The following is a 19,672-nucleotide window of genomic DNA, read 5'->3' on the forward strand; positions in this document are numbered from 1 at the left end:
AACCGCGTACCCACTTTCTCATGACCGTCATTTTCTGCCCTATTCATTAACTGGGACAATCTTTAGGTCATTGGCTATTCGGCTTGGCTATTGGCTCCAACATTGGACACACGTTGGTTCGTACATTATTTTCCATTGTATTTTTTGGCCAATGGCCTGATGGTGTGTGGTAATCTTTTTTTTTTTTTATCTCTTTATATTTTTATATCTTTTTTTTTATTTTTTTTATTTTTTGTCTATCTGTCTGTCTGTGATTTTCTTTGCCGGGCATCAAGCTGAAAGCTGAAAGCTGAATTCAAATAAAACTTGGCACGGTTTAAGACCATAATACGGAGAAGATTATAGGATACTTTTTATTGCGAAAGTAGAATAAGGAGGGGGTGAAATAGGGGTTGAAAGTTTGTATGGAAAGTCCTTCATTTTTGGAGTTATTGTTTTAAAATTTGTTCATAAAAAAAAATTAAATATAATGTGATTCAAAAATTTTTAAAATTCAACCTCTAAAGTGGTGAAATAGGGCTTGAAAATGTACATTGATTTCCACGCGGACGAAGTCGCGGGCGTCCGCTAGTTTACATGTAAATAAAGTCTCTAAGTCTAAAAGAAGCAACTAAATAGGCTTTGTTTTAAGATTGGTTGTAGATAAAAATGTATAATTATATAAAGTGAACAAATATGGTAGAAGAGTGATGAAATATGTGAACAAACATGAATTCACAAAGAATTACAGTATGCCGAGCTGAAGTAGAGTTAAGAAATAATCTGTTATCACGTTTGTGATAATTAACTTAAGTTAATTGAATTAAGTGAAGTGTGACGTGAATTAATTAAGAATTAGTGTACGAAGTGGTCGGAATCGTACTGTTTTAGTAGGAATGTTTTGTGTTGTGTTGTTTTTGAGTTTCAGTTTTTTTGTTGTCAGTCGTTCTCTCAAATTTGGCTGACGCCCTCCGCGCGTCTCATTGTATTGCAAATGCAAATGTTTGTCTGTGAGGATATAGAACATGTTTGTTACTCTTTCACGCAAAAACTACTGGATTTTAATGAAATTTTGCACAGATATTGATAATATTTGGGAAACCACAGTTTACTTTTTGCACGAAGGAGATAGGCATCAGCTGATTTCGATTACGAATTAAATATTACATGTCTCAAACGGTGAAGGAAAACATCGTGAGGAAACCTGCATACCAGAGAATTTTCTTAATTCTCTGCGTGTGTGAAGTCTGTCAATCCCAATTGGGCCAGCGTGGTGGACTATTGGCTTAACCACTCTCATTCTGAGAGGAGACTCGAGCTCAGCAGTGAGCCAAATATGGGTTGATAACGAACGAAACATCATGCGACAGGACGAGTAACGTTGCCACACAACATCTCTGCCTCTTTTCTTAGCTACTTCCCATGTCAAACTATAACATTCATTTCGGGCTTCCCATCCCATGTTTGTTATAAAAACATGAAGCGAAGTTCGTTTCCTGATATTATAATGAGATGAAATCAATAACGGATAAAAACCATTGTAATGCTGTCTGTACGTACTGTTTTTTAGCCTATTTGCATTTCAATTGATATTATGATATTATCTTTCAATGCCTGCCACCGGCAGTTTTAAACACTAAGTAGCACTATGTTGTACTAGCTGACGCCGCGCGGTTTCACCGGCGTGGTTCTCGTTCCCGTAGGAATACGGAGATAATATATAGCCTATAGCCTTCCTCGATAAATGGGCTATCTAACACTGAAATAATTTTTTAAATCGGACCAGTAGTTTCCGAGATTAGCGCGTTTAATCAAACAAACAAACTCTTCAGCTTTATATAATACTAGTAGACGCCGCGCGGTTTCACCCGCGTGGTTCCCGTTCCCGTATGAATACGGAGATAATATATAGCCTATAGCCTTCCTCGATAAATGGGCTATCTAACACTAAAAGAATTTTTCAAATCGGACCAGTAGTTCCCGAGATTAGCGCGTTCAATCAAACAAACAAACAAACTCATCAGCTTTATAATATTAGAATAGATAGAAGTATGGATTAAATAGATAGAAGCGCCCCGAAAGTATTTTTTGTTACTTAAAAATTAACAAAAAGAACAATTAAGATATTTTTAGAACGTTTTTATCGAGATAATTATCTTGTAAGATACCTACCTACTATTTGCTTTTTGGTATATCTACAGATCAATCTTGTTAAAATTTACGATGCTCTTATATTATTTACTTGGTGTTTTTAGCATAATGCAAAACTCTACTTCAATCTGCATATAATCTCAATATAATAAAAATACATAACTTAATAAACTAATACTATAGTGTGCCATGACAGTAAATACTTTAAAAGTTAATATAGAAGAAAAAGATAATGTAATTCAACAGCCATTTTAAATCTATACAGTGATTTTGATAGTCGAATGTCTGAAGATTGGTGATGATGATTTTTATTGATGATAACGTTTCCCGGTGATGAAGATATGACATTTAGCAAAGCACATATTATATTTCGAAGGTCATTCTGTCTAGTCTATTGGTATCTACCGTGGGTAGGGTTGCCAGGTCGGCGAACCTAATAGCCGGACAGACCAGCCAGTTTGGCCGGACATTTGAGTAGAAAGGCCGGACACCCTACAATGTTGAGGGTTTTGTCTCTGTATGGAAAATAAAGCTGTTTTGATTATTATCATAAATCTTGTTAAATTCTAGTAAAAATCAGCCATAAGTATGTTATTAATCAGTTAAATAGTCATCCGACAAAATTAATATTTATAGCTTGGCAAATTCGTTCGTAACACTCTCCGATGGTCCGCGCGGGCCGGGAGGGGATTGCGGTGCTCCGCGCGCACGACTTCATAGCCGCGTCCTTCCCTGTGTCCCGCACGTACGACTTCACACCCGCACAGTCCGTCCCAGGGGCTCATCCCACCCCCCGTCGCCCACATATCATGGGAGTGTCATCAACGAACTTGCCAAGCTATAGATACTTAAACATATATCAACATACTTTAATTATTCTGTAAGGCACAAACAAAGAAAAATTTCAATAATTATAGTGTATTAAAAACAATGTAATTTAGTCTGAAGATTATTTTTAAAAATTTGCATGCTATTTTGTTGCAAATTGTATACCAATATTTATTGTATCAAGATCTGAATTTAACTATTTGCAAATAAAGAATAATAATGAATTATGAAAGAATTTTAGCAAAAAAAATGCGAAATGTAAAAAGGCTAAGTAAAACCGGACAAGCCGGACAACGTCTGTTATGCCCGGACAAATAGTCTACCTATGTCCGGCATTTTCCGGACGCCTGGCAACGCTACCCGTGGGGTATGTAACAGGAGCATTATATTGTATTTAGTTCCGCGCCTCGCTGCATAATGAACCACAATTCGCGTAATGGAGATAATGAGATCGCAAATCATCTTCACAATGGACAGCTTCTACGTCATACACTCGTAAATGCACGGTAGGTAAACATAATTATACTACACAGGCGTACTAACTAATAGTGGGCTTACAGGAAAATTTTTTGGAGCAATTTATTACTCGGCAATAGGGATGATGACTGTTTTTTAAGTTGTATATAAATAAAGAGTATGCTAATAGTAAAGCAATTTTGTAAAAGTAACAGGGTATCTGCGATCATTACTTTCGGAGCTACAGGGATTTAAAGGGTCAGATTTGCGACGAATGGTACAAATGATTTTAAACTTATTTCGTGGTTATTTATGAATGATATTTAAACGGGTACATACCACGATATATACGAGCGATAAAAAACAACGACCCGCAAAAGTCTGCGATAGCTGATCACATTCTACAACCGGGAACTAAACATTGGATTGAGATCCATAATCCACGCATTATTTCCACGGAACGCCACTATATACCCCGAGTAGTTCGAGAAGCCATTGAAATTCGAAAATACAAAAATTTCAATCGGGAAGATGGTTTCAAACTAGCCAGCGAGTGGAACCCGGTGGTAGAATTGTGCAAACCAAGAGGGCGCCGCGATACGCATAATAACAAAAGCGATGTCGTGAGTGTGGTTTGCCTAAACAGCCAAAAACGCGAGGTCGTCGAAAAAAGAAAAAGAACAAGAAAGAGGGTAGATCGATTTTGCCCCTAACAGCTGACTTCACTACCCGTTTAAATATCATTCAGAATGGTACAAAACCCATACAAAATGGTACAATTTAATGACGTCGTAGGTACATAATGATCATTAGATTTGTATGGGCGTTCAAACAAAATTACTAATATCTTAGTTATTTGTGTGTTTATATTTATAGTTCAAATATTAAAATGTCACATTTAATGTAAGGAAGCTAAAACAGTATGAATTCTCATCTAATTACGAGAAAAGATTTTTAATAGATTTTGAAATTTTATAATCTTATTATTTTATTATCTTAATATCCAGTTAATCTTTGCTTTTTATGTATAAATTAGTTAACATTGACCTTATTTATCCGAATGTATTATAAAAATTAATATATTCAAACCTAGTCATCATCCCCATTCAACTGTATTTTCAAACCATTCAGAGGCCCACACATGACATTTTGTTAAAATAGGTCCAGGCGTTTACGAGTAAATGACTCGCTTACCTACCTACAGTTAAATAACATTATTTCAACAATTCAGTTTTTCACAAATTCTGAGGAACCACGGATCTTTTCGAGATATATTAAAAAATTTAATAAAAAAAATACAACCGATATCAAAACCTAAAAACGTACCCACTAAACTAAAAAGCGAAAAATAACATCATAATATGTTCTACCTGCTGATCAGTATGAAGGCGGTGCTAAGCCGGTGATGCATTAATTCAAGCCATGTGAGAATATCTTATAAATTTAGATTTTGCAGACAGTGTTGTTTCATGTGGTCCTGTCAGAAATGGCTTAAATTAAGACAACACCGGCTAAGCTAACCTTTTAGAAGTCGGTTAAAAAAGTATATATATGATGCTCAATAACTTACTCTATCTTCCAGTGCAAGTCCCATTCAAATTGATTCAGCCGTTCCAACAATTAGCGCGGACAAACAAATAAACAGAATGATACATATTTTAAAAACAGTTGGTTTATCTTTTAAGTGTCGTGTTAATAACTATACTTGAGAAAACACAGAAGTTATTTTTAAATAAAACAGTTGATGTTTCAATTTATTTATATGTTTATTTTAGGATATATATATGCTATTTATTTAAACTTACACATATATAAGTAGCATATATATATCATATATATAAAATATAAAATAAATATAATTATATATGTATGTATACAAAAAAATATATTTATGTATAAACAAGATTAAATAAACGTATTAGTTATATATGTGTGAATGTAAGTAGATATAGAGTACCTATATATTTCTTACAATTTGTAGCACAGATCTCGTTATAAAACCTGGATGAACATTTGCCAAGTCTAAATTTAATTGACGCGCGTGGCCTGTTTAGTTTTAGCAGTTTGACACTATTTCACAAGATACTCTTGTCCTACGCTTTTTGATCGCCAGTAATATATATATATTTATTATCTGTCTTTGTTTAAAATTGTACAAGTTCACACTAGAACATCACGAACTTCCAAACTTCGGACTTATAGTGGGAATTTTCTGAAATATTTTTTTTTTCAAATAATTTAAATTCATACTTGAACATCATGAACTTCCAAACTTCGGACTGATTTTTTGAAATAAATTATTGTACAATTTTAAACAGATAATAAATATATATACAGGAAGAAATTTTTTTTAGTGCGGATATTTTTATATTTTGTACATAAACAAAATTTAATGATCACGTATTTTTTCTTTTTTTTTTTAACTCAAAAATAACAAAATTATCGTTAGCTAAAGTTATTTACTTTTGAACAGAATTTTAGGGTCACCCTATTGTGCGTTTATTTTATTTTCGTTTGATACCTAAAGGACGTCACCAGATCACTTTTAAGCTGAATATATCTTGTTTAGTAATAATATGTACATTATTTTGTTATTTTAGAGACATAAATTAAAAAAAAAAATTACATAAAATGTATCGAACTGTTTGTAGATTTATATTCTATTAATGATACAGAACCACGAAAAAAAATATCCGCACTAAAGACCGAATCACCCTGTATATATATATATATGGCGATTAATTAAACTTAATTTAACCGGCCAAGCTAAGCCGAAAAATTCACTAACTTTGAGGTATGTAACTAACATATCTCGTTATCAACCCATATACGGCTCACTGCTGAGCTCGAGTCTCCTCTCAGAATGAGAGGGGTTAGGCCAATAGCCCACCTCGCTGGCCCAATATGAATTAGCAGACTTCACACACGCAGAGAATTAAGAAAATTCTCTGTTATGCAGGTTTCCTCACGATGTTTTTCCTTCACCCTTTGAGACACAATATATTTAATTTCTTAAAACGCACATAACTGAAAAGTTGGAAGTGCATGCTCCGGACCGGATTCCAACCCACACCCTCCGGAATCGGAGGCAGAGGTCATATCCACTAGGCTATCACGGCTAACTTACCTCAAAGCGCAGCTTACGTAATGGAATTAACATCAAATCAATAACAACCACATTTTTTGCATTCCGTAAAGCTTATTGTAAACAAAATATATAAATATATAAAATATATATATATATATATATATATTATATTATATTATAAATATATATATATATATATATATATACCTTCCCGCTCTTTCTTCGCAAGTCCTCTCGTCAGGGGTTGCCTGGTAGAGATTACTTATAGTAATAAGGCCGCCTTTGCATGCTAAGTTAATTAAATGTTTTTAATGTTTCAATTTATAATTGAATTTTTGTGTGCAATAAAGTATTTCTTCTTCTTCTTCTTCTTCAAAATCACAATATCAACTAGGCAATGTCATATACGCACTTTATTATATCCACGAAAGGTTGTCAGTAGGTATGCACCGGATGACATGTTTTACCTAATCTAATCAGTTATAGTACGCGCGTTAACAACTGAGTCTTAGGGCCATAAATCATTTCTCTATATCTATCTCGCTTGCACTTATGGGTCTTATGGAGCCGTCTAGTGAAGGGTGTAACAATGAAAGACATATTATCGATAAGTAAAGTTTATTATCGTATCTTGTTCACAAAATTAAAAAAATTAACAATATTTGATTTAATATAATACATATTTCATATTATATAATTATTAACTAAATAAAATTAATCTTCATCTGAGTCTTCATCATCAGAATCTTCGTCTTCTGCCAAATTTATTATAAGCGGCGCGTGATCTCTAATTAGAGCTTTTTGTAAATCTTTGTTTTGAAGTTCTTCGGCATGCCTAACACATTTGGCCCAGTCCACACCACAAACAAATGCGGCCATTTCACGTGGTTTGTTGATCAACGTTAGAAAATAAAGTATCCATAGTGCGCAACGAGTAACACATGAATGTATTTATTTAATTGCAGTAAACACATTTATAGCAAAAAAAATACGCAATGCAATTACATTAGAAACCGACCAATCAGAATCGTCCAAATCATTATTGACTCATCATTAGCACGTGCGCAGGTAGCCGTTTATCGATAATTAGGGTGCGCAGGTAGGCGCGCTGCACATTCCTATCTTTTTTGACTTTTATGACCGGACGACTCAGATGATAACGCGCATACTATAACAATTAATAAATAGTGAATACTAAATCACGTGACTTAAGAATACCTAACAATAGCCAGTTGGTAAATTTCGTATTCGTCTAAGTTAGTAAATTGGCCTACTGGACTCGAACTTAGGTCTTTGTGATCCTCAACAGCAAGCACAGAATAATTACTTGATCAAATATTTGACGACGTCCGTGGCGCAGTGCTATGTGCGGTGGATTTACAAGACGGATGTCCTGGGTTCAATCCCCAGCTGGACCGATTGAGGTTTTCTTAATTGATGGCTGGTGTGAGGCTTCGGCCGTGGCTAGTTACCACCCTACCGACAAAGACGCACCGTCAAGCGATTTAGCGTACCAGTACGATGTCGTGTAGAAACCGAAAGGGGTGTGAATTGTCATCCTCCTCCTAACAAGTTAGTCCGCTTCCATCTTAGATTGCATCATCACTTACCATCAAGTACGATTGTAGTCAAGGGCTAACTTGTAAAGAATAAAAATAAACAAAAACCATAAATACCATACAAAAAGTATTCTCAGAGAATCTCATACATTTTTTCGTTTGATGGTTCATTCTCGTTATAATGACGTAATACATGTAACAATCTATTATTAAAGAGAATTAATGAAGGTTAATAAAAAAATACAGAGTAGGTTTCTGCGAGTACACAATGTACATTATTAAAAAATCATACGGTGTATCTGTTCGTTTGTTCGCTCACTCAAAAACTATACAAACCACGAATTTTCATGAGGTATTCACTAATAGTTAGATGTATTTTCGGAAAGGTTTATGTACCTACCTATATGATTTGTAAGGTTTGACATACATCGATTGAAATATGAAGATTTCGAAGTTCGGAGTGTTGGAAAATCCCAAGTCGCTTGGGAGTTTTCATCAAAAACACTAAACCCTGTGAAATTTAAATAACAAAACAATGCATGGATGCATGGATATTGGCTTTTATTGATCTAAAATAATAATCTAAAGAAATTCTTAAATATCTTCTAATCTAAAGGAATTTTTACGAACTAAATATACATTAATTACGCGAGCGAAGTCTCAGGCGGTCGCTAGTTTTGTTAATTAGTTATGTGCTTATGAAAATAAACATCATTATATTTTACGAACAGTTTTTGTAACAACGAGTAATTTATAGAAGTAACCATCCTATCTGTTTTTTGTCGATAAGTTCTTTTTTGGTTTAGGTACATGATTGAAAAAGAATTAATAAATTTTATTCACAATTGGAGTCCTGAGCTGTTCCCAAGTGGCAAGTCGATTCTTTTTCTAAGATCGCAAACGCTTCGAAACTTATAAAATGTATGGAAACGGCTTTTACTATCGACAGGTCACTAGATCGAGTTATCGATCGGATCTGTCGTTCCCAAACATTTTTCTAGTTTTCGAAGCGTTAGCGTTTATAGATAGAGAACGTGCCATGCCACTTGGCTACAGGCCGTGGATCAGGCTATGAGATATGTAGCTCTTCTTTCTTCCAAGAAATCAGCCCTAACGTGAAAACCTCCGTGGCTTGGAGACTAGGTCTGTCCTTATCATTATCATGAACTAGCGGACGGACTTCGTCTGCGTGGAATTCGATTTTTCACAAATCCCGCGGGAACCATGGTTTTTTTTGGATGAAAAGTACCCTACGTGTCAATCCAGAGTAAAATCTATTTCCATTCCAAATTTCAGCCAAATCGCTTCAGTAGCCGCAGCGTAAAAGAGGAACAAACATACTTACACACTTTCACACTTACACACAAACTTTCGCCTTTATAATATTAGTGTGATATCTGATAGTGGGATTGTGGTACCCATTAGAGTCAAACATTGTCAAACTCTTTTTACGTGGGGAAAGCCTCGTGTAAAGGCACGGGGAGATAAGAGGGGAATGCCCACCGACCCATACAACATCGGCCTAGGGAACCCAGGTATACCCCCGTATAAAAGTATATGGACATGATAATATGATGTATAAATCAGGATATGGTTAAATAATTGACTTAATAAAATGTAGGTTTCTTGAAGAAAAATACATTTTTTTATCACTCTTCTAGGGCAAAATGTTCGTCGGTTTACCAAAGTGGCGAAGTGATATTTGAAGCTGGTATTATTTTTTTTTGTATTATTATTTTCTGTTACCAACAAGCTTAACAATAAATAAAACGTACAAACAAACCAATCATAAGTCTTCAAAGAATATCGTCATACTCTATGGCTTTATGGTCAACGATCTTAGCTTGTTCCCGTTGTAGACAAATTAAAGATGAATTGAAAATGTCGTAAAACGTTGTAGCAAACATTTTTTGACAAAGTAATGATTTCATTATTAAAGTAGAATTACCAAGATTTTTTTTTAAATAAGTAAGTTGCCAGGCGGTAAAGGTAAGCCTGGGCCGGGGATGGGCATTTACCTTTATGTTGGACGGACTAGAACCCTAGGGTGTTGAACCCTGTCTCGTCGCCTGATGACTGGGCCACAGGGGTCTTTCGTAAGCCACCTCTACCCAGTCACCAAATATTATCACCCTAAGGCAGTCCGCGAATAAATACGAGAATTGTGCATGTGTGCGCTCATATATCTAGAAAGCCTCAACAGCTCAACGGTAAGAGCGATTGGACTCATCACCGAGGGGTGGTGGTTCAATCCTCACCCCGTTAGTCTATTGTCGTACCCACTCCTAGCACAGTCTTTGCCGACTAGTTGGAGGGGTATGGGAATATTAGTCTTATTTAATAAAAAGATATGGCAAATATTCTTTTCAAAAAGAAAAAAGGATATAAAATATCGTAGGGGTGTAAACAAAAATGCAATGGAGATCAAAACCTATAAAACTCTGTTATAATTAAATTAGGTTTGATTATGATGAAATTACATAGTATTATGTCAGAACAAGGCCCAATTATTGTGCGTAATTAGGTAGGTAGTTAGTACCAACGAGAATTGAAATAGGAAATCTGCTTTGCGGAAATAAAATTAACTTCAATAAACAACTCGGTGCTTTAACTACGTGCCCTATACTGGACAGTAGGTATTTTGTTATCAAATAAATTATGTGGTGATAGTGCTTCCTTTAACGAGGTCACTCACTGCCACCAAAATATAAAAATCACAATTTATCAGAATACCTATCTACAATAACATTTTTAAGCCGCGAAAGGTAATTAAAAAGTAAAAAAATAGTTATTGAAGTAAAAAGAAATATTTTATTAATTTTAAAGCAAATTACAATATGTACCTATTTATTCGAGTAGGTACACAAATAGTACGAATTCAAGAGATTTGAGAACCTCAAATAAAATAAACAAGGCAGTTACCACCGAAATTTCATCACATCACAATATTTCAAAGAATATAATAACAAACAAATCACCATAACAGAAGTCAGAAACAATAAAAACTGCAAACCAAATGCATTAAAAAAACTAATTCTTAATAGATAAACAACCGTAAAATCGTGTTACTTTTTTACGACTACAAACAAATTACCAAATCACACAGTTTCTTGCAAACAAAACCCTATCAGTAATTCAAAGGAAGAAAACACTGAACACTTATAGCCAAAACAAAAAATTAACACCACAAACTAAGACTTCAAAATGTATTTATTTTTAATTACTAACTACGTGCCTAGATATCCTCTGTAAAATATATTGTCGTTATAAAGATAAACTTTCTTTTTTGTTGTAAACAAATTACAAAGATGCGTAGTTTCTTGAAAACAAAACGCGATATCAAGAAGCACCCACCAGCTTAATAACCAAAACAAAAATATTAAAAACCACAACCTAACTCACTAAAAACCAATTCTTAATCACAAACAATCCTACAACAGAACATAAAGCTAATCTTTGTACGAATGTAAACAAATGATACAGTTTCTTGAAAACAAATTCCGATAGCTAAAGAAAAACTTTCTTTTATAAACAAATTACAAAATGTCGTAGTTCCTGGAAACAAAACCCGATAGCGAGTAGGTATCGCAAAGGATCATAAACACTTACCACCAAAACAAAAACAGTAAGAACCACAATATAAAAACAAAAATACTTATTTATAATCACTAATAGCTTCTGGAAAGGTGTCAAATAGCGCTTTTTTAGAGCTATAGTGGCTCTATTAAGGTGTGTATAAAACTTTCGCTGACTTACTTCAAACTCGTTTGGACGGTTGCCGACATTGTGGACAAGCACACCGCGACGCGAATTCACGCTCACTGCCATTTGTTGCCGCTCCCGCTCAACTAACAGTTACTAATTATGTAGAGTTGTTTATACCGCTAAATTATTATTGAATAAAACTAATAATTTGATGCAATAGAAGGATTCCTGTCAGCATGAATACTACTGTGATAATTGGAGTCAGGATAAGTCAGGAGGCAATATTGATGGATTGACGCTGGTTACCTTGGAAATTTGGGACGCTACTTGCGTTGACACATTGACTCCCTGTACTACCGGGGAGCCAGAATCAAGACTGGGAGCCATAGAAGAAAAAGCTAATACAAAAGCATGCTTCCCTGAAGGAGAAACGTAATATTTGTTCGTTTTGCCGTGGCTATAGAGTCGAATTATAATTGAATAATATAACACAATAAAAGGGGTATTATACATATTCCTGCATTCTGTCATCAGGCCGTCAGGATAAGTTGGAATGATAAGGGAATTGATAGATTGACACTGTTTACTTGGGAAGCGGGTTGGTTTGGCAACATGGGCAACATGGGCTCCGTGTCATAACAGGAAAACAGAATAAAGACTGGAAGCCGCAACAGAAAAAGCTGAGACGGGTAAGTGGCACAAATAAGCTTTGCTGACCAAGAGATATTTGTTCCTTTTACCGTGGACAGCCTTGGGCCTGGTGACAGGAGGATTGGCTCATTTTTGCACAAAATATCAGCCTGTCCAACGCGGAAATGCTGCCAGTATTTTTACTTTGCAGCTATTATTGCAACGAAATGTGATTATCATCACGAAATCGTTAGATTGCTAATAGTATTACCTACTACAATTTACCTAATAAGTAATTATATGCATTATACGAGTATTAAGTACAAAATTTAAAATGACATCAATTGAAGCATAACATAGAGACGAATATTTCTTCAAAATTTCTGCAATTTTTGCATTAACGACGTCAGATGACATTGCCAAAGTCATCCTGAAAACCCATGAAAAATCAAACGTCACGCGTCTTTTTGACATAATGATGATGACATGATTTGTATTTCAAAATTGAACACTAACAACAATCACGTAAATTAATGTAATAATCAATAATTACCAATTAAAAAAATCTTTTTGTTTTTGTGAACAGTTTTTAAAATAATTACTTTAGTTTTGTGAACAGTTTTTATAATGTCTACAAACATAAGACGCCATTTTTCTTGAATAATATTGAAAACTACTGACGCGACGCTTCATGTCGTACTGACTCGAGAATGTATTCGTTTTTGAATTTCATATTTGGAACGGCTACGACACCGTCGTATTCCGTACGGTCTTTCTGCCTATTATTGTTTAATCTGTGGTCAATATCAGCTCTATATGATTCCTTAGGCCGTTATATCAAAGGTGGCACGTCTTGATACGAGAAGACGCGGTTTGCAACAGCCGTGAGAATATCGTCGACTGTACCGTTTGCGCTCTTTGTTACCTGTTATGGGTTTTACAACGTATCTATATAAGCATAATTCATTAATCTGAGTAAGTCTGCCTCATCTTAGGTCATATAGGTAGTACCAGTGGCGTGCACTTCATAGATACAAAAATGCCTACCAGCGGCGAAGAGTCGATACAGGCCGATTACCGCTAGGTTACCTTCAAAATCCATACATACATATTATTTATTGTAATGAATTTGAATGGATGTATATGAAACTGGAGTTTGTATCAAGCTGTATGAATCCTTTTCTTTTCTATACCCTAGATAAAATTCTTATGCACGCCGCTGGATAGTACGTAGGCACATGACCTAAGATGAGGCAGACTAAAGCGAACTTAATTTTTTTTTCGAATAAGGAAAAATCGTTATGGACACATTTTGGGTAGTGCCGAACTCTATCTCAAAAAAAAATGTACCCTCTTCCAGTGGTAAGTGACCCATACTGTGACCCTTGTCATATTTTGACTCGTATATTGATATTGACTGTATCTCTACTTCACAAAACTGTGACTCTTCTTCTAATAAATAGATGGCACCGTCATGCCAAGTCTACCTCGTTTTGTTTTAATTTTTTTAATTTTATATAATAAAGCAACTACCAACCTTATAAAATAAATAATCTTAGAATCAATTTTGCTGATAAGATAAAGAAATATAAATATTAAAATTAAGTGGTACTTATCTAACCTTGTTTATTTGTTAACGAAAGAAATCTGAGAGATGGTTTGGAAAAAAAATGCCTGGCCACTATGGTTCGCTACATTGATAATTTTGTCCGACTCGGCGTATCACCAGGGGCGAAGGTCCCGCTGAATCGGTTGTAGATATCAATGATACGGGGCCCCCGAACTACAAGGGCCCCTTACGTGTGAAAGCCAAAATTTGTAACTGCGTATAGAGTTTCAATTTAACAAAGTGACAAAAGGCAAAAAATCTCTTTTTTCCCAGGTTAAGCGTATTTTTTTTTTTATTGTTTATTTCAATATCATCTAATGGTAAGTGATGATGCAATCTAAGATGAAATCGGGCTAACTTGTTAGGGCATTAGTTTTCCTTAAATTGTCCTAATTTATGGCCAATTCGTAAAATTTAGGCCCGAGTTTGTTTGGAGACTCGGTTTCTCCTTTCAGCCTTCGTAAAACGCGGTATGTCTGTCACTCGCAGGCTCTTGGTCAAAAAGCATTACTTACGTAAAGCGAGAAGCGGGAGGTAGTAGTGCTAGCGCTCGCGGTAAGTGACGTACTGCACGTTGCGAGCCTCGCGGAGCACTTCCATCGCATTGTACACCAGAAACAATAGGTAGATGTTTAAACCTGAAATAAATTGACCATCATCATCAACATCATCAGCCTTTTTAACGGCAGGGCCAGGCCTCCCTCCATAAAGGAGAGGGGAAAATATTTGTATAAACGAGTACGTTCATAGTATTAACAGCTATTATTGTTAATCTCAGACCAATTATAGAAGGACCAGTATCTCACCCAAATTCACGAACAAAATTGTCTGTAATTTTCTTAGGAAAACGAGTTTATATTATATCATATACTAAACTAGAAGTTTTTGCCCGTTATTTACACCATTCAACTACATATAAAGGTATTTTTACGAAACTCTTTAGCCGACGAACACGATTACAATTACTATGAAACATAAATGCAATAGTTTTTATAATCGCATTATATCGTTGATCATATAGTTTGACAGAAAAGTAACGTCTAGCGAGGCAGGTCCTTTACAATAATTGGTCTGAGTTGTTAATTAAAATTTTGATGATAAACTCTTTTAGTTCATTTAATGTTATCAACCCATATTCGGGTCACTGCTGAGCTCGAGTCTCCTCTCAGGATAAAAGGGGTTAGGCCAATTAGTCCACCACGCTGGCCCAATGCGGATTGGCAGACTTCACACACGCAGAGAATTAAGAAAATTCGCTCGTATGCAAGTTTCCTCACGATGTTTTCCTTCACCGTTTGAGACACGTGATATTTTGTCATGTTTAAATGTATGTTTTGTGGTGACCTCATTTATCATTTGTGTAATTCGTGGATAGTGTTATTGTTTGCATATTGATTAACCCATTTGCATGGTAATTTAAGTCTTTAATAACATTTGTTATCAAATATTTTCTGTCCAAATAAATAAAAATAAATAAAATAGTCCGATTCAAGACTAAATCTCAGAACCAAGTTAATCCAGTCATAAAGGCTTACCACTAGACCAAGGAGACAATTTTAAAATAGTGTGTATACAAATTTTATTATTATTTTATTATCATTTATTATTAATATTTAATACTAATATTGTAAAAAAGTATTTTGTGGTACTGTAGGGGTAATTTCTGGATTTACTGAACCGATTTTGAAAATTCTTTTACCACTAGAAAGCCACGTTATTTGTGTATTATATTTTATCCCCGTATGTTCACGGGAACAAGAACTACGCGGGTAAAACCGCGGGGCTAGTAGATATATTGTAAATTAAGCTCATTAACTCTATTATACAAGACTGTCTATATCTATACTAATATTATACAGATGAAATATTTGTATTTTTGTATATAAAGGCAGCCACTGACGATCAAGTAAGCTCACATGCCTGCAGGGCTAACAGCTTGACAGCCCATAAAACTGATCGTATGTTGGTATCGATATGCATGACATCATGCCGATCGCGACCAACGCACGAGCAGTTTTATCGGAAGTCAAGCAGTTAGCGCGGTGTGAGCTTATTCGATGGTAAATGGCATAACATTACGATTAAACTTGAAATTTTACTGGGCCGATTTGAATAATTCTTGCACCAATGGAAAGCTACATTATAAGGGTGTAGGCTATATTTTAGCTTTTAGTAGTAGTATAGTATTAATGAGTATTTAATGATAAAAAAGCTTGGTGTTAAACTGTATTATACGACTGTGTGCTTAGTTTTAAATGAGTTTGTAAAATGGTGATAAATAAAAAAAATAAACCTTGACTGAGTTTGTTGTGGGCTCTTCTCGGACTAAGGCGCGTTTGGAACCCTCGTAACTTTAATTTTAAGTGTTCGAATGATTATTATCACCATTATCTTAATCATCATCTCCTTACCCTTATCCCACTTAAGTGGGGTCGGAAAAATATGTCAATCTTTTCCATTCGTCTCTATTAGGTACTCGTCAACTCATCATCCACTCCTTTTACACATGTCCTCTTTCACACAATCCAACCATCTCTTTTTTGGCCTTCCTCTCCTCTTATGACCTTCCACTTGCACATTCAACATTTTTCTAGTAATATGACTTTCCTCTCTACGCATTACATGTCCATACCAAGCTAACCTTCTACTCCTCAATTTTTCTTATCACCTTATAATTATCACCATTATTTTAAGTTTAATATTATTACCTAACGTTTCGAAAGAGCTTGTAAACTAAGCCTATTTGAAATAAATGAATTTTGACTTTTGACTTTTTTTATCACTGTATTCCTAAAAGAAGTCACTAAGAAGCATGCCACCGTTATGAGACCTCTAAAAAGTCAACGCCCAGCAAAGTCGCCGCCAACGCGCGATATTGCTGTTAGTTTATTTTAGGCATTTAGTTTTCAATGTGTTCTATACTAATATACTAATATACTTGTAAATGCGAAAGTAAATTATGTCTATATAGTGTCTGTCTGTCTATATTGCGGGATACAGCGAATTTGAAATTGCGAATTAAAGCGTCCGTGCGTAAGCAAAACTGGGAACGAACAGTTCTTAGTTTTGCCTAATGGTAATAATGTCGTAATGGTATGGATAATGGTTCATCATTATCAACCCATATTCGGGTCACTGCTGTGCTCGAGTCTCCTCTCAGAATAAGAGGGGTTAGGCCAAAAGTCCACCACGCTGGCCCATTGCGGATTGGCAGACTTCACACACGCAGAGAATTAAGAAAATTCTCTGGTATGCAGGTTTCCTCACGATGTTTTACCTTCACCACGGATCAGACACGTGATATTTAATTTCTTAAAATGCACACAACTGAAAAGTTGGAGGTGCTTGCCCCGGACCGGATTCGAACCCACATTCTCCGGAATCGGAGGCAGTGGTCATATCCACTGGGCAATCACGGCTCATAAATGGTTAGTTTATTTTAATGAAAATTCCATAAGATAAAACTGTTTAGTAAAAACTGAAGGTGTGTACCGATTGAGCAAAAACTTTGGTACAGTAATAAATGGGACCTTGGTGCAGCTAAGATAATTTTATTTTTCCGGAAAATCTAGGGTTCCCGTGTGACTTCTAAAAAACAGAAATTCACAGAAAAAGACGCGGGCGTCCGCTAATCTATACTTACTAATATTCTAAAGCTGAAGAGTTTGTTTCTTTGTTTGATTAAACGCGCTAATCTCAGGAACTACTGGTCCGATTGAAAAAATTATTTCAGTGTTAAATAGCCCATTCATCGGAGAAGGCTATAGGCTATATATTATCCCCGTATTCTTACGGGAACGAGATCCACGCGAGTGAAACCGCGCGACGTCAGCTGGTTATTTATATGGCAGAAGAACGTCCGGGTTCGGGGTTAGCTAGTAACTTGTATGTAAAAATACTTACTGAAGAAGACGAAGTATACAATGTTCTCCATATATTCTCTGAAGTCGAAGAATATGAGGTCAACGCACAGGGTCACGACTTGGAACAGCGTGCCGAAATAGAAATATATTTGTAGCAGGACACGTTTTTTCTGAAAGAAAAAATATCAAGGTTATTCACAGGCAAAATTTTGCCAAACAGTATTCACTACTAGCGGCGCCGTAGGGTCTTTTACACAATTTAGTTTAGGTTAGTATTAGGTTAACAATAGAATAAATAGGAAATACGGAATACGAAATCAAGTGACAATTTGACGGCCTCCGTGGCGCAGTGGTATGCGCAGTGGACTTACAAGACGGAGGTCCTGGGTTCGATCCCCGGCTGGGCTGATTGAGTTTTTCTTAATTTGTCCAGGTCTGGCTGGTGGGAGACTTCGGCCGTGGCTAGTTACCACCCTACCGACAAAGACGTACCGCCAAGCGATTTAGCGTTCCGGTACGATGTCGTGTAGAAACCGAAAGGAGTGTGGATTTTCATCCTCCTCCTAACAATTTAGCCCGCTTCCATCTTAGACTGCATCATCACTTATCAGGTGAGATTGTAGTCAAGGGCTAACTTGTACTGAATAAAAAAAAAAAACAATAGCTAATTGGTTTTTTTCGTGTAACTACTAAAGTTACTCAGAGTTAGAGAATAGGCCAGCTGACCCTGATGATGATGATGATGATGATGATGTGATGATGGTTTACCTTATGAGCTCCAACAAGAAGGATGATAGTTATGATGACGTCAGCCACGACGAAGGCGATAGTCAGCGGGATGTGCAACGCGTGTACTGGTCGCTGCTCATCGTCCGGCCCCCTCACACTCGTGGCTCCATCCACTACCAGGAACAGGAGGAAGGGAACCGAGAGGAGAGAGAGGACCTGGAATTTATGAATTAGCTGACGCCGCGCGGTTTCACTCGCGTGGTTCCCGTTCCCGTAGGAATACGGGGATAATATAGCTTATAGCCTTCCTCGATAAATGGGCAATCTGACACTGAAAGAATTTTTCAAATCGGACCAGTAGTTCCTGAGATTAGCGCGTTCAATCAAACAAACAAACTCTTCAGCTTTATAATATTAGTATAGATGTTTTTTTAATTTTTAGCAATCTATACTTCTAATGAATCGGTAACAGGTCCAATTCTGTACATTGAAGATATTTTAAGAATATTTTTTGGACATTATAGCCAAATTTTTTTTTATTGTGTGTCTGTCCGTTTACAAGCAGCGTGGTGAAGCCGGTGAAAGCAATAAAAACAAAACAAACATCACGCGTCTTCTTGACATCCGCATATACAAACTTTTTCTTATTTTGCATTTCAAAATTTAACACTAACAACAATTACGTAATTAATATAATAATTAATAATTGCCAATAAAACAGTACTCCGTCTTATTCTTTAGTTTTTGTGGACAGTTTTAAAAAAAATTAAAAACGTACGACGCCATTTTTCATTGATAATATAGAAAATTACTGATGTGACGCTTCGTGTCGTACTGACTCGAGAATGTATTAGTTTTAGAATTTTGTATTTGGAGCGGCTACGACAATGTCGAGTTTTGTGCGCTCTGTCTGTCTCGTCGGCGTCGTCATCAACCCATATTCGGCTCACTGTTGAGCTCGAGTCTCCTCTCAGAATGAGAGGGGTAAAGCCAATAGTCCACCACGCTGGCCCAATGCGGATTGGCAGACTTCACACACGCAGAGAATTAAGATACTTCTCTGGTATGCAGGTTT

General features: G+C 35.9%; 2 protein-coding genes across 3 annotated transcripts in view; one reads left to right on the forward strand and one right to left on the reverse strand.

Annotated features, from left to right (window-relative positions):
• The window catches only part of LOC112057155 (uncharacterized), a 228,179-nt gene extending 220,923 nt beyond the window's left edge, over positions 1 to 7,256 (forward strand). Inside the window, exon 5 of the transcript XR_008251567.1 lies at positions 6,983 to 7,256. The gene's annotated coding sequence lies outside the window, so the exon portion shown is untranslated. The remainder of the gene's footprint in view (positions 1 to 6,982) is intronic.
• LOC112054966 (uncharacterized) overlaps positions 1 to 19,672 on the reverse strand; it is a 42,183-nt gene that overhangs the window by 20,233 nt on the left and 2,278 nt on the right. Inside the window, exons 2-4 of one of the 2 annotated variants that reach the window (XR_008251568.1) lie at positions 18,637 to 18,813; positions 17,909 to 18,038; positions 14,521 to 14,643 (exon numbers count right to left, since the gene is read on the reverse strand). Coding sequence is in view for 1 of the 2 variants with exons in the window: in XM_052886184.1 (XP_052742144.1) it covers positions 11,818 to 11,846 (29 nt within the window). In the remaining variant the exon portion in view is untranslated. Of the gene's footprint in view, positions 1 to 11,817; positions 11,956 to 14,520; positions 14,644 to 17,908; positions 18,039 to 18,636; positions 18,814 to 19,672 lie in introns of those variants that run through there. The other variant, XM_052886184.1, reaches the window with a different exon arrangement.

The sequence above is a fragment of the Bicyclus anynana genome, chromosome 16, assembly GCF_947172395.1.
Source record: "Bicyclus anynana chromosome 16, ilBicAnyn1.1, whole genome shotgun sequence".
In the NCBI taxonomy this organism is placed as follows: Eukaryota; Metazoa; Arthropoda; class Insecta; order Lepidoptera; family Nymphalidae; genus Bicyclus; species Bicyclus anynana.